The 14846-nt window shown below is 52.2% G+C and overlaps 1 protein-coding gene across 2 annotated transcripts in view; it reads left to right on the top strand.

Annotated features, from left to right (window-relative positions):
* NOS2 (nitric oxide synthase 2) overlaps window positions 1-13626 on the top strand; it is a 38482-nt gene extending 24856 nt beyond the window's left edge. For both annotated transcript variants that reach the window (XM_025476433.3, XM_025476434.3), the window contains 12 exons: window positions 1010-1059; window positions 1439-1613; window positions 2839-2971; window positions 3981-4059; window positions 5223-5404; window positions 6590-6753; window positions 7997-8204; window positions 10019-10106; window positions 10533-10654; window positions 10940-11088; window positions 12226-12420; window positions 13007-13626. In XM_025476433.3, coding sequence (XP_025332218.3) covers window positions 1010-1059; window positions 1439-1613; window positions 2839-2971; window positions 3981-4059; window positions 5223-5404; window positions 6590-6753; window positions 7997-8204; window positions 10019-10106; window positions 10533-10654; window positions 10940-11088; window positions 12226-12420; window positions 13007-13126 — 1665 coding nt within the window. In that variant the 3' untranslated portion in view covers window positions 13127-13626. The remainder of the gene's footprint in view (window positions 1-1009; window positions 1060-1438; window positions 1614-2838; window positions 2972-3980; window positions 4060-5222; window positions 5405-6589; window positions 6754-7996; window positions 8205-10018; window positions 10107-10532; window positions 10655-10939; window positions 11089-12225; window positions 12421-13006) is intronic.
* The last annotated feature ends 1220 nt before the right edge of the window (window positions 13627-14846 follow it).

Below are 14846 nucleotides of genomic sequence, written 5' to 3'. Positions count from 1 at the left end.
CTGCCAGCGTTTACCTGCCTTCTTTGTAATTCTCACCATATGTACGTGATGCCTTTCCAATGGCATATTTTATATTTTCAAGTAAATTGACTCACCTTTTTAAACTCAAAAATTTATGTCTAAAGGAAACTTTATATCACTCACAAAGGGAAAGCTGACAAAATAAATCTTATGAGAGCCAAAGTTCTTGAATTTGAGCTAACTACTATTGTCTGGCCATAGTGGGCTTTGTTTTTTAAAATGAGTAATAGGCAAGTATTAGAGGTCTTTGGGCTCCAAGAGCCCCAAGCTGAGGATCTCCCTAGTTTTCATAAAGATGATAAAAATAGTAGAAACAGGAATAAATTAAAAAATTACAGAAAAGAGAATACTTTTTTTTTAAAGATTTTTAATTTATTTATTCGAGAGAGAGAGAGAGAGAGAGAGAGAGGCAGAAACACAGGCAGAGGGAGGAGCAGGCTCCATGCAGGGAGCCCGACGTGGGACTCGATCCCGGGTCTCCAGGATCACGCCCTGGGCCAAAGGCAAGCGCCAAACCACTGAACCACCCAGGCTGCCCGAGAATACTTTCTTACCATGTGATTTGACATTCTTTCTGTTGGGTCACATTCCACATTCCATTCCTCAGAAATCAGGGTTATCTTAGGGAGTGCGGGATCAATTATCATTCTTAGCAGGTTCCAAACAGGAAGAGGGGCTCATGCCCCATCAGGAGATCCTCTAAAGATGCCCTGCCGCAAGGCAGCCCTGCCCTCTGCCAGAGCTGGATGGGGCTGGGCTGTTCTGAGTCCCCCACCAAGGGACAGGCCTGCATGAGTTGCTAAGGCTGAACTTCTCCCTCAGCCCCAGGAAACTGTCCCTACACAGAAACTGACTTCCATTTGTGGGTCTTGAACCTTCTTCTGCCAGATGTGGCCAGTTTTTAAATGGGCTACCAGAAGAAGAAGAAGAGTAAAGCAGTGCTTTTCTTAATTTTTCCTAAGAACTCCGTGGTTCTCTCTCTTTCTAGAAACTAAAAAAATCTCTCTTCATGCTGAAAGAGCTTACCAACAAGTTCAGGTAAGGCTTCTCCCCACTCCCACTTGTCCAAGCCTTGCCTGATGGACCTAAGGGTTCCGGGGAGGGTACTGGTTGTGTATAAGGGGGGGGGGGGCGGTCTTATCCAAGATGTCCAGGCACAGAGAGATCCTGTCGTCAGAGTGTACTAAGAGTCAGGCCAGGTAAACCAAGTCCCTCTCACAGATCTGCAGACCAACTCATGGGAGTTGGCGATAAGGTTTGGGAGCTGGAGAGGACCAGAAGATGGCATGCACTGGCCGGTGCTGTGCCCAGCTGGAGTGGAAGTGTCTGAGGCTGGCTCATGGGTGGGTGGTGCTACATAGTGCTTGCATGGGTGGGCTCACTCCTGTCTCTGTGTATGTGTGTCCTCCTCGGGCAGGTATGCCGTGTTTGGCCTCGGCTCCAGCATGTACCCTCAGTTCTGTGCCTTTGCTCATGACATCGACCAGAAGCTATCGCATCTGGGGGCCTCTCAGCTCGCCCCAATAGGGGAAGGGGATGAGCTCAGTGGACAGGAGGAAGCCTTCCGCTGCTGGGCCGTGCAAACCTTCAAGGTCAGTTTGTAGCTGGAGCTGCCTCACCACAGGGACAAGGATGCCACAGCCCATTCATGCCCAGGACATCTGTGCATCCTGGGTGGCACGACCCCTACCGGGTCCTGTAGGCATCAGCCTGAAGGCTCAGATCACTGCTGTTCTCCCTCAGCCCCCCAGAACCCTACTTTAGACATGTGTCCCTGGATGGGAGAAGAGCCCTGAGATGCCTCCCACCCTCAGGGAGCTTTTTCAGTTTAAGATATTCGCCCTCTAATTGTCCAGGTCACCTCTTGATGACTTTGCCCTGTTTCAGCCTCCCAACCACAGAGAGCCTGGGGACAGGGACCATGCAGTGGGGTCCTTTGGATCCATGTCAGAATCTCAGTAGACTTTTGCTTCCTATGGCCTGACACCCCTAATTTAACTGTCATTGGAGTTCCCCAGGTGGCTCAGTTAAGTGCCCGGCTCTTGATTTCAGCTCAGGTCATGATCTCAGGGTCATGGGATTGAGCCTCTTGTCAGGCTCTGTGCTCAGCAGGGAGTCTGCTTGGGATTCTCTCTCTCCCTCTCCCTCTGCCCCTCCCTGTACTCATTCTTCTCAAATAAATCAATAAAATCTTAAAATAATAATAATAATAATAATAATAGGGATCCCTGAGTGGCGCAGCGGTTTGGCGCCTGCCTTTGGCCCAGGGCGCGATCCTGGAGACCCGGGATCGAATCCCACGTCGGGCTCCCGGTGCATGGAGCCTGCTTCTCCCTCTGCCTGTGTCTCTGCCTCTCTCTCTCTCTCTCTCACTCTCTGTGTGACTATCATAAATAAAATAAAAAAAATTTAAAAAAATAATAATAATAAAAGCCTCCTCATGTAAGCAGACCATTTCAGCCAGCAGTGGTACTTAGAACACCAGCTTGAGTCAAGGCAGACCTGGTTCCCAGGCCCACACCACCTCCACATGACTCCACACCTGGAGAATGGGAGTAATCAAATCTCAGAGCTCAGGCATGCGGGTAAAATGAGATACTGTATTAATATCCATACTAATAGCAGTAACAACTGTGTGCTAAGTCCAGCCACTTCTTTGAGTCCTTGCAGCAGCTCTATCAGATCCATGTGCTCAGTAATTTTACAGGAAGCACTTTACTGATTTGTAAGGACCTACAAAATGGTGGCCGATGATGACATCGACCTTGTTAACCACAATGACAGTGGTTAACACCGGCCTGCTCCATCCTCTTCCAGGCAGCCTGTGAGACGTTTGATGTGCGAGGCAAACACTGCATTCAGATCCCCAGGCTCTACACTTCCAATGTGACCTGGGACCCACACCAATACAGGCTCGTGCAGGACTCGCAGCCTCTGGACCTCAACAAAGGTACCTGCTTTGCCGCACCACACGAGACTGGTTGCCCTTCCTGCTGGGGTGGAGGTCTCTGACCCTGGGGTCTATGGTCCAGGAGACCACTAGGACCCTCTGAACAGAGACAGCTGGCTTAGGGCTGCTAGGCCTCTCTCTATCTCGTATCCAAGAGCCTGCTGGCATGCAAGACTGGAGAGCTTGCTTCATCTCTGAGGGAGGCTGTTTCAGGAGGAAGCCCTGGGAGGGTGGTGGAGAGACAAAGGGAACCAGCACCAACTGAGAGCCTCCTATGTGCCAGGCACTGTGCTGGGCTCCTCGCCTGCCCACTCTCAGTGAGCCCTGACACTCATCTTGCAAGAAGGGCACAAAGACCAGGGCCCCCAGCTGGCTCAGTTGGTAGGAGCAGCTCTGGGTCATGAGTTCAAGCCCCAGACTGGGTACAGGGATTACTTTAAAAAAAAAAAAAAAAAAAAAGAAGGAGAAGGAGAATATAAAGAAACTGAAGCTCACAGAAGTGAAGCAAGTTCCTAGCATATGGCCGAGCTGGGATTTGAGCCCCAGCTGTCCAGCTCTGACAGCAGCCAAGAATTGTAAACTATCGCAAAGAACATCATGCAGAGGCAACCCTAGGCTGCCGTTGGTAAACTCTCCTTCTGGACACTGTGATTCCTCTTTTCTTGTACCATGAGTACAGCAGTATTGTGGTTTTCCTGCATGGTTAGCCTAGGCCCGACTTCAGCTAAGCTCTCCTGCGGATGCCAGGCCATGGGAATGGCTCAGAAATGCCCATATTTGGGCACCTAGTGTATTTCCTCCGCACCTAGCAGCGTCACAAACACCCCTGTCAGTCCAAGGGTCTTTATTTGTGATTCAGAAACACAGCAGGGAAAAAGAAAACCCCACTACTGTCACAGAGGGACACCCCCAGGGTAGTGTCCAGGTAAAACTGACTCAGACACATGGAAGCTACCCCCACCAGCACTTAAGAGCCACTTTTTCACTTCATCATCTCTGTCTCCCACAGCCCTCAGCAGAATGCATGCCAAGAACGTGTTCACCCTGAGGCTCAAATCACAACGGAATCTACAGAGTCCAAAATCCAGGTAGGGGAGACTACCGGGCTGCTTGGGTGATGTTCTGCCGGTTTAATTTAAGACAAAACAAAACAAAAAAAGACCAGAGCCAGTCAGTGTTTGAAAGGAGAGAGGTGTACACAGCATTAGCGATGATGCCATCTGTAGGACCAGCTTGGCTGGTAACCCCTGTGACCTCCAGTGCCTTTAAGTTTGGTCTCCATTAACCATACACTGGTTTTCCAGCTTGAGAACTAGGCACCTGCTTTACCACCTGCCCTTTGTCACTAAACCCTTTCACCAAAGGTGGAGAGCAAGAGAAACTCAAACCATTTGGCTCTTAAGAACTTTTAGGAAAAATTTTGGCAGGTAAGGACATTTCCCCACCAGGAGAAATGGGTGTTATGCATTCCTTGTGGGTTTTGTTCATTTGTGCTGTCCCCCTGCCCCAATCATTAGGAAAACCAGCTTTGGGGATGCCTGAGTGGCTCAGTGGTTGGGCGTCTGCCTTCAGCTCGGGGCATGATCCGGAGGCCTGGGATTGAGTCCCACTTCGGGCTCCCTGCATGGAGCCTGCTTCTCCCTCTGCCTATGTCTCTGCCTCTCTCTCTGTGTGTCTCTCATGAATAAATAAATAAAATCTTAAAAGAAAGAAAGAAGAAAGAAAGAAAGAAAGAAAGAAAGAAAGAAAGAAAGAAGGAAGGAAGGAAGGAAGGAAGGAAGGAAGGAAGGAAGGAAGGAAGGAAGAAAGAAAGAAAGAAAGAAAGAAAGAAAGAAAGAAAGAAAGAAAGAAAGAAAGAAAGGAAGGAAGAAAGAAAAAGAAAATCGGCTTTGTTCTAATGAGAGCCAGATTTGTGCTGGGGACAAGGAAGGGTTTGTCCTAATGGCCACTGATCTCCCAGGGGGGATGCTCTCTTTAGATGGAGGGTGTAGTCAAGCCTGGCTGGGCTCGGGAGTGCTGCACCGGGAGGCTGCGGCCCACCCTTTTTCCACAGAGAAGCCCCAGGCCTGGTTGGCCACAGGCCCTCTTGAGCACCCCAGCTTCAGTGGGGGCTGGTCACCTGACCTGTGTTCACGGAACTAAGCAGGAAGATGAAAGAGGGCACATTTCCTGGGGAAGCCAGCCCGCCCCTCAGGGAGCTCTGGAGGAAATCCTGGTGGCGTCACCAGAGGCTTCTTTTTCCCTTCTCCAGCCGCACCACTCTCCTGGTCGAGCTCTCCTGTGAGGACAGCCAGGAGCTGAGCTACCTGCCAGGAGAACATCTCGGAGTTTTCCCAGGCAACCAGCTGGCCCTGGTGCAAGGCATCTTGGAGCGAGTAGTAGACAGCCCTGCACCCCACCAGCCTGTGCACCTGGAGACCCTCAGCGAGAGGGGTGAGACCTTAGCACGGTGGCCCCAGCATCCGCCCTGCCTCCTCAGCAGCCTCCCAACCCCGCTGTTTGGGCTGGTCCCATGCCTGCACCGTGGGCGCCTAACCCTGTCCTTCCTGCTGAGTGGGTGGACCACCCAAGCCCAGGCTAATACAGCTTTGCGAACAGAAGGGATGCTCCTCTAGGGCTCTCTGCCCAGCCCAACAGGCTGGGGAGTCTCTTTCCTTTCATCCTTTTGCTCACCTGGCCACTTTTTTGTTAATTGATAGATTCATTTATTTTTCCATTGAAATTTTAACTAGTCAGTTGCATCTATGTACAAGGCACGCCCTGGGCTACAAAAATGAATGAGACTCAGTTTCTGCACTTAGAAAGCTCACTACCTAGTACAGGAGGCAGATAGGCAAGAGTATTTGTCACCATCATCATCATCAACAGTAGCAGCTAGTATTTCCTGCGTAATTATTAGATGCCAGCATTTTACATGTCTTGTCTCTTCAGTCCTCGCAATAGACGTGTTGATGGTTTGCCTGATGACATGATGGAGAAATGTGGGAACGGTGTAATAATATTGGGCTTTGAAGGTTCAAGTCCCTGATCCATTACTTCCTAGCTGCATTACCATTGGCATATGAGTCAACCTCTCAAGGCTTTATTTCTTTGTCCACACCGTGACCCCCTGCATACTGCCTCTTGGGACTCCTTGGGACTTGACGCTTTGGGCTGCTTTGCTGCTTGCCCAGTACCTATTGGCATAGCCCCAGTGTACTGCAGCCATGGGCTTTTTTCTAAATGAATTACTGGCCTGGGGGGCGGGGGGAATACATCAGTCTTTTGTGAATTTAGTCACTGTGAGTCTGTAGTTCACCTGTAGGTGTTTTGCTCTAGTTCAGGTCTGAACCAGAGAGGGACCGAACTCTGGTGCGTAATTTTTAGGATCATGTCAACTTGGGGGCCTTTCAGAGGGCTGTTGATCAGCCTTCCCTAGCAACCGTACCTCTGAGCACTGCTTTCTTGCACATGAATTGGGTAGAGGAGCACTTTTGCTATTCCTGGAGACAGAAATTCAGTGTCTTCTCTCCCCTGCAGCTGAAAGGCAGAGGGTATCTTCCCCAGAGGCTTATCCCCCTGCGGGAAAGACTTGTTTTGCTGTTTCACCATCTCCTGACTCCTTCTTTCCCTGTCCAGGAAGCTACTGGGTCAGAGACAAGCGGCTGCCTCCGTGCTCACTCAGCCAGGCCCTCACCTACTTCCTGGACATCACCACTCCCCCGACCCAGCTGCTGCTCCGAAAGCTGGCACAGCTGGCCACAGAAGAGGCCGAGAGGCAGAGGTTGGAGATCCTGTGCCAGGTAAAAGTTGGGCTGGTGGAGCCCCAGAGTCAGGGGGCACCAGAACCCAGAGCTGGTCTTTAACCTCCAAGGGGGAATCCGACTCAGCTTCCCAAAGTGAAACTTGTCAAAAGCTGGTGGGAAGTCAGTATCCTCTCCCATTCTATATCCAGGACACAGTTGTGTTAAGTGAACTGAAATTTTCTGAGTGTCTGCGGGATGCCACCAATGTGCACTTCATTAAAAATTAGCTAGAAAAGGAGAGCCATGTAGGCTCTGCCCAGCCTTACCAGGAAATGCAGTGCATGTAGCTTCTGCCCTCACGGACCTTCCCATCTAGACGGGCAGTGAAGAGAGACTTGTAGAAATAGACATTTGTCATTATGCAGGTGCTAAGAAGCATAGGGTGCTCTGAGGGCAGAGGATAGGGGATGGGCTAACATAGCCTGGGAGGTCCAGAACCTTGTCTCCTTGGACTTGTCTCCTGCCCCAGATGAACTTTCCTTGCCCTGCACGGTGTCTTGTCTTTGTATATTCCCCAAGCCTGGAATAACCTTGGAACTTAGGAAGTGTTGGAGGATGGAAGGTGAGGATGGGTGGAAAAGTGGCCCTTAAGAAGGCATCGGGGTCCCACATAGGACATAGAGACAGACGGGTAATAGAGTTAATAAGTTAATGAGAGGATGCATGAACTCACCTGCAAATTTCTAGGCCTATGCCTCTGCAAAAGGCACTGGATGGTATTATTACCATCATCTTCACGAATTAACTTGATTCTAGCCACCTCCACTGCCGTTATCCTGTGGCCACACTGTACTAACTCAGCACACATTTTCTTATTTCATTCTCACAACGTCCCCATGAGGGAGACGACACTATCCTCATGTGACAAAGGTTAACTGATTGGGACAAGATCCCACAGCCATAAAGGCACCCAGTCAGGATTTGAACCCAGGTCTGTAGGATTCCAAAGCCCTGTCCAAAATTAGATTATAATAAAGGTGTGACTCTTGCCCACCGGTGGCTGACGGTGGAGTTCTAAGCACACGAATTAGGTAAATACTACTCATTGGCCTGAGTTCTTCCAGGACGGACACCATTTTCTCTCCAGCTTGGTCGTGTCAGCACCCTGGACAGTGCCTGGCACTTGGCAGTGTTTGTTGAGGAAGTGAATGAGCGAATGAATGAATGCTGGATTGTGACAGCCTCCTGCCTCCGTGTGGGGCACATGCCACGAGTTGCTCACACTGCCTTTGGCTTTCAGCCCTCAGAATACAACAAGTGGAAGTTAACCAACAGTCCCACCTTCCTGGAGGTGCTGGAGGAGTTCCCATCCCTGCGGGTGTCTGCTGGCTTCCTGCTCTCCCAGCTCCCTATTCTGAAACCGCGGTACTACTCCATCAGCTCCTCCAGGGACTGCACACCCATGGAGGTCCACCTCACGGTGGCTGTGCTCGTGTACCCCACCCGAGGTAAGGCTGGGCAGAGGCTTTGGAGCAGTCCAATCCTGCTACTTCCTGGGCAGCTGCTCAACATCTCTGAGCTATGATTTCCTCATCAGTTAAAAACCTACCTCCCAGAGGGTTAATAGCAGTAGCAGGCATGTTATAGTAATCATAGAGATATTACTATGTAATAATAGAGAGATTACTATGAGCCAGGCGCCAAGCAGACCCTCTGTAGATGTATTATCCGTAACCACACGAGATGGGTACTGTTTGCATTTTACAGGTGAGGAAACTGAGACATAAAGAGGATAAGCCTCAGGGGCAGCCTGAGTGGCTCAGTGGCTTAGCGCCGCCTTCAGCCCAGGGCCTGATCCTGGGGACCCGGGATTGAGTCCCACGTCGGGCTCCCTGCATGGAGCCTGCTTCTCCCTCTGCCTGTGTCTCTGCCTCTCTCTCCCTCTCTGTGTGTCTCTCATGAATAAATAAATAAAATCTTAAAAAAAAAAAAGAGGGTAAACCCCAGAGTCACACTGTTAGCAAGTAGAGAAATGGAATTCACACCCACACAGTCTGATTGCTGGACCACCCTGCTTCACTCTGCTGTCCTGCTACTGCCGGGATGATTTAATGAGATCAAATGGAGAAAGCACCCAATACTTGGTGGGAGCCCAGTGGGTCTTAGTATTCCTTATAGTCTACGCTGGGTATGGAGGTGATTATGCCTTGCTTGCTCACTCACTCACTCAGCAGTGGTTTATTTCATACCTCTCTACGCTTGTCATGATGTTGGGTGTGGAAACGTGGTACATGTAGCTTCTGCCCTCATGGAGCTTCTCGTCTAGATGGGGCAGTGAAGAGAGACTTGTAGAAATAGACAATTGTCATTATGCAGGTGCTAAAGCATAGGATGCTCTGAGGGCAGAGGTTAGGGGATGGGCTAACATAGCCTGGATGGTCCAAAACCCTTCTCCTTGGACTTGTCTCCCGTCCGAATGGACTGTCCCCTTGCCCTGCCCTCTGTAATGCAGCATTGTCCATGTTGGCAAAGTTGGGTGAAAAGCACAATCACACAGTTTCTAAACCCTGGGCAGAGACTTTGTCTGCTCTGCTGGAGGACATCTTCCCAGGCCAACTCTCAGTCCTCAGACAGGACTGGGGTGGGTACATCTTATGAGAGCCAGATCCCATTCTGAGGGAAAAAGGGACTTCTCAGGTTGGTTGGGATAGCTTTAAATGCCAGGCCTTTGGAAAGGGAATGTAACCCAGAGGAAGCTGGGGTTTCCACAGGCCCAGGAGGAGCCACCAGGGAGAGAGGTGTCAGAGCAGACCAGGATGCTCAAGAGGCTGGCTACCACTCAGGGTTCATACCAGCAAGGGCTTTACCTTATGAAGACACTGTGGGGCAGTGACTATGGCCACCCTGCAGGGCCACTCTTTGCTACAGCCACCAGAGCTGAGTGGTGGGCTGGGAGGGTCCCTGGAGCAACTCTTGGGAGGAACGTTGGAGTAGGAGTCAGGGAAGCTAAGCTGTGATCTGATTTGACTACTGCCTGAGTGGCCTGGTGCGAATCACTTTGCTTCTCTGAGATTTTCTGCAATGGCAAGAGAAGAGGCTGGCACACTTCTTAAGGTGCCTTTCAGCTTTCCCCAACTCTGGCTGCATAGAGGGAGAACCACAAAACCAGGAGAAGAATTGCCCCCTCACTAAAACCCACAGAGTGCCTGAGTGGGCACTTGCAGGAGGCTCACTGGCATGGGAGGAGCCTCTGGGACAATTCATTCCCCCAAGGGTTGGGAGGGTGGGGATGATGTTGGTCAAGTCTGTGTTGTCCTTGCAGATGGCCAAGGTCCTTTGCACCATGGTGTCTGTAGCACATGGCTCAGCAACCTGAAGCCCCAAGACCCAGTACCCTGCTTTGTACGAAGGTAAGCACCCTCTCCACTCCAGCCATTGTAGGACCACTGGCCCTGGGAGCAGTGGTTTGAAAAGGAGAGATCTAGGCCCTTAAGAAGGCATCGGGGTCCCACGGGGCCTCTCCATTCTATCCCCTGGCAATAGAGCATGGCAAGGTCTCCAGTAGGGACAGAGAGGACAGCGGTGGGGGCCCAGAGTACAGTGAGGTTCAGCCTTTTTTCAAAAGGAGCCCAGGACAAGGTGAGGGTGTGCCTGGACAGGGGAAATGAAACAGCCTACAGGACTTGGGAAGTCAAATTTGAGCTCATTGTCTTCTCCACCCCCACCACGCTACCACTGCCCCTCCCCCCCTGCACCTTCGGCTCCCCAGTCCCCGTCTAACTGTGCATCCATCCCAGGGTGTCTGAGAACTGAGCCTCTCCATCTGTCCCCCTCAGTGCCGGCAACTTCAAGCTCCCCGAGGATCCCTCCCGTCCTTGCATCCTCATTGGACCTGGCACAGGCATCGCCCCCTTCCGCAGTTTCTGGCAGCAGCGGCTCCATGACATCAAGCACAAAGGTACAGTTAGGGGCTTCCCTAAAGGCGGGGAGGGAGCACCAGGTGGCCTGGCATTTCCCTGGGAGTAGAACTACAGCGACTGGAGAGTTGTGCCTCCGCCCGCTCTCCCATTTGCCTCAGCCTGTATGGACCAGTGATCAGAACACTCTGGGCCTGGGTTTCCACATTTGTAAAGTGGGGACAATACTAGGTAGGACACTTGGGGGTATCTGGCTGGACAGGTCTGGAGCAGTGGCCCGCCCTCTGGTGGCCTCCCTGGTAACTGCAGCCTGCTGGGTCTTGCAGGGCTCCGGGGCAGCCGCATGACCCTGGTGTTTGGGTGCCGCCGCCCAGATGAGGACCACCTGTATCGGGAGGAGATGTTGGAGATGGCCCAGAGTGGGGTGCTGCATGAGGTGCACACAGCCTATTCTCGCCTGCCTGGCCAGCCCAAGGTAAGTATGGCAGCTGCCCGAGCAGCAGGTGGAGCTTTAAAAGCACAGATTGGGGGCACCTGGGTGGCTCAGTGGTTGAGCGTCTGCCTTCGGCTCAGGTCTTGATCCCAGGGTCCTGGGATCCAGTCCCACCTCGGGCTCCCTGCAGGGAGCCTGCTTCTCCCTCTGCCTATGTCTCTGCCTCTCTCTGTGTCTCTGATGAATAAATAAATAAAATATTTGGGGAAAAAAAAGAGCACAGACTGGTGCACTCCGGCTCCCCAAAAGCCCTTGTTCTCTGAGCCTTCATCTTAGCTCTAAAACAGAGGCAGTTACACAACCATCAGAGCAGTGCTGTGAGGCTATTGTGTTTGCTCTGCCAGGAGAAGAGACGAGCCCTGAGCCATTCAGGAATAAACAGGGTCACGTGGTGGGCTAGTCCCAGTGCCCAGCTTTGCTACGAGTTAGGGGCTGGGATGCACACCTGGGATGCACACCTGCCTGGGAAGAGGTGGCCCAGGCTGGCTTCATGCTTAAACACCATGCCCCGCTCATGGTCCCTGCTGCCCTCGGGAGCACTTAGCTCCGTGAAACACGAGGAGTCAGAACAGACCGTTACCTCAGCCCTTGAGAATTTGTTCTCTCCAGACTCCTCCCAGACCCAGTGTTTTGTGTCCAGTGCTGGGGTCACTGGGTGTCTTGTGTGGAACAAGAGCAGAGGCTCCTAGACTTCTGTGTGACTGGGGAGCCCAGCGCACTGTGCCCTGCTCTGAGTTACAGTGGAGCTTCCATGAACAGTCTGCACTAAGAGGCTCCCTTTCTGGGATGCACACAGGTGGGCCTCAGAGCTCTGGGCGGGGGAGTGGCTTGATTGATGCCTCTCTCAAGCATGGTAAAATTCAAAGTAAATGCAGGAGCTTCACTGAATGGTCAGCTTCTTGAGGCCAGGGTGGTGGCCAACGTTCATCTCTAGCTGGGCTGGGCAGGATGCCGGCGCACTCCTCATCCTGAGCCTGATCCCTGGGCAAGGTTCTGGCTGGGACGGCACTCACCCTGCAGCCCATCGTGCCCCCCACAGCCCCCTCCTGGCCATCAGGCCTGACTGCAAGCTTCACCCCAGCAGCGGGGACCTGGACCCACCATTTCCTCTGCTTTCAGGTCTATGTTCAAGACATCCTGCGGCAGCAGCTGGCCAGCCAGGTGCTCCGCATGCTCCATGAGGAGCAGGGCCACCTTTATGTCTGTGGGGATGTGCGTATGGCCCGGGATGTGGCCCATACCCTGAAGCACTTGGTGGCTGCCAAGCTGAGCCTGAATGAAGAGCAAGTTGAGGACTATTTTTTCCAGCTTAAGGTATGGCAGCTGGTGTTTGGGCTGCAGCTCAAGGACACAGACAGGGGAGTCAGGACTGGGAGAGTCAGATCTAGGGGAATCAGGCTCATTCTAGTCCTGAAACTCAAAGGAATCCTAGAGGTGACTGGATGTCTGAGCTAGATGGGCTGTTAGAAGGCCTGCCCGTCCCATCCTGGTCTGCTTGCTCAATTAAACAAAGGCAACACGTTGCTTTATGACAAGACTCCTCAGAGCCTCTACCGTGCTACCGTGCATCGTGACTCCTCAAGATTGGGAGAAAGTATGCAGCATTTTCCAAATGTATTTATCTCAGAGCCTATGTTTCCTGGAGCATCTTGTGGGACAGGCATGAGGCAGGCTTGGCAAGCTGTTCAGGTGGTTCACCTCAGCTCAGGTGCTGATGGGAGTTAGTCTAGTGGGATTCAAGTACACTCTAAGCGTGACAGTTGTGAAGGCAGATGGTGTGTGGGTATACGTGTGATAAGGAAGCTGGGGGAGCCCCAGGGGCTCATCCTAGCCTGGACCCAATGAACAAGAAGTGGCTGGACCAGCAGAGCTGACACCCTGATTCTGTTTTCCCTTAAAGAGCCAGAAGCGCTATCATGAAGATATCTTTGGTGCTGTGTTTCCCTATGAGGTGAAAAAAGATGGTGCAGCAAAACAGCCCAGCGATCCCAGAGTTCCAGCAGCCCACGGAAGAAGTTAAAGTTGCTGCCATAGAATTGAATGATGAAACCAACTCTCGATTATCCGAGGGCACAGGGCCTGGGGAGATGGAAGGAAATTGCATCCCCGAGCCTCATATCTATCTCCCCAGCTGCTTCCCCACCACACCCGATACTTGACCTGGACTGTATAGCACCCCAGACTGAGTGGAACCTCTTGTCTCCCTTGAGCCCACCCTTTCCAGGTAATGGAGAGTTGGGCCTTCCAGGTCTCTTGAAGACTAAATCTGCAGTGCCAGGCCCAGCTGATGGGTGAGAAGGATGGCACTTTCATCTGATTGCACCACTTTGAGTGACCAGCAGGAGACGATGTCGTCCTGCCCTGTATTTATTTGCCCTGTGTACAGTTATTTATAACTCTGTATTTAAAACAAAACAAAACAAAACAAAAACCCAGTCTTCTCTTAAGGGCCACTTGGGCCCTCCCTGTATGACTCCTTGATGGAGATATTTATATGAAATGCATTTTATTTTAACCACATTGTATGTGTGTGTGGGTGTTTTGTAGGGAAAGCAGCTCCTTTCGACAGAGTTAGGGATTGGTGGATGGCACCACCTGGACCCAAACCCCCCCAAGAGGGACATACTAGCTTGGCCAGGCTGCTTCTCAGAAATGGCCACCAGGTATGGGGCAGCATGTGGAACTTTGTGCATATCCGCAGGCCCGAAAGCGGGGTGAGGAAGCCAGGCTTGCCCGCCAGGCCTGCACTGTGCCTCACCCGGGGGACACCCTACTTCGGGGGGGTACTAGAGGTGCAGTCCTGCCTGTGATGCCGACTCCCCAGTGAAGGCCTTGACCACAATCCCATCGTAGAAAGTCACAGTGTTTGGCTCTGGGGCTGCCTATTTCATGAGTTGGGCCAATACTAATTGGGCACCTGGGTGACAAAGTGGGTGAGATCGGACCACGTGTCAAAGACTTGACAGTGAGTGAAGGACACATATGTTCCCTGGGGAAGGCTTATGGGGCCAAGCCATGTTTCCTTCTCTTAGAATAAGGAAGGAGCTCAGCCAGGGGCTAAGTGAGCAGTCTGGGAAAATCAGGCTCCACAGCTTGGGTTGGGCCTCTGTTTCGTCGGCTCCCTGGCCCACTTCTCCCCTCCCCCTACTCAGAGGTGGGAGGCGAGGGGAGAGAGAGGCAGGCCAGAGTCCCAGCAATACATCTGAACCGTATGGTCAAGAACACGGTCACCCAGACCCGGGCTTTTCCCCTCCAAGATGCACACAGACCGCCTGGGATCTCGTTACAAAGGCAGACTGATTCTGGAAACCCAGTGGCAGCGCCTGGGATCCGGCCCTTCTGACAGGCTTCAGGTGCTGCTGGTCCAAGGCCAATGCCCTGAGCCCCCGGCCTGGTTCCTGAGGCACTGGATTCTTGAGGGAGTTAGCAGGGTGGGTTGGCATCACATGGACCCAGAACCAGCCCCTCCTACTCTGGCCCAGGGGCTGGTAGAAACCCACACACTGAGTCACTCTCCCCACCACACCCTGACCCTGAACGCCAGGACCCGCAGTGGAACAACACAAACAGGTGTCAGCCTGAGTCAGCTTCTCCTGACACCACACCTGCCACCTCCTCCCACTGGGACACAGGCTTCTCTGATAAGCCAGCCCCGCTATTTGGCCTTCTGGCCCAGCCTTTGGTCCCTTTCAGAAGTGTGAGGCTATTTGCTGGGTTTACCTGTTACCAAGCTTTCTTGC

Source organism: Canis lupus, chromosome 9 (genome assembly GCF_003254725.2).
Source record: "Canis lupus dingo isolate Sandy chromosome 9, ASM325472v2, whole genome shotgun sequence".
NCBI classification, from domain to species: domain Eukaryota; kingdom Metazoa; phylum Chordata; class Mammalia; order Carnivora; family Canidae; genus Canis; species Canis lupus.
This window is presented reverse-complemented; position numbering and strand designations above follow the sequence as displayed.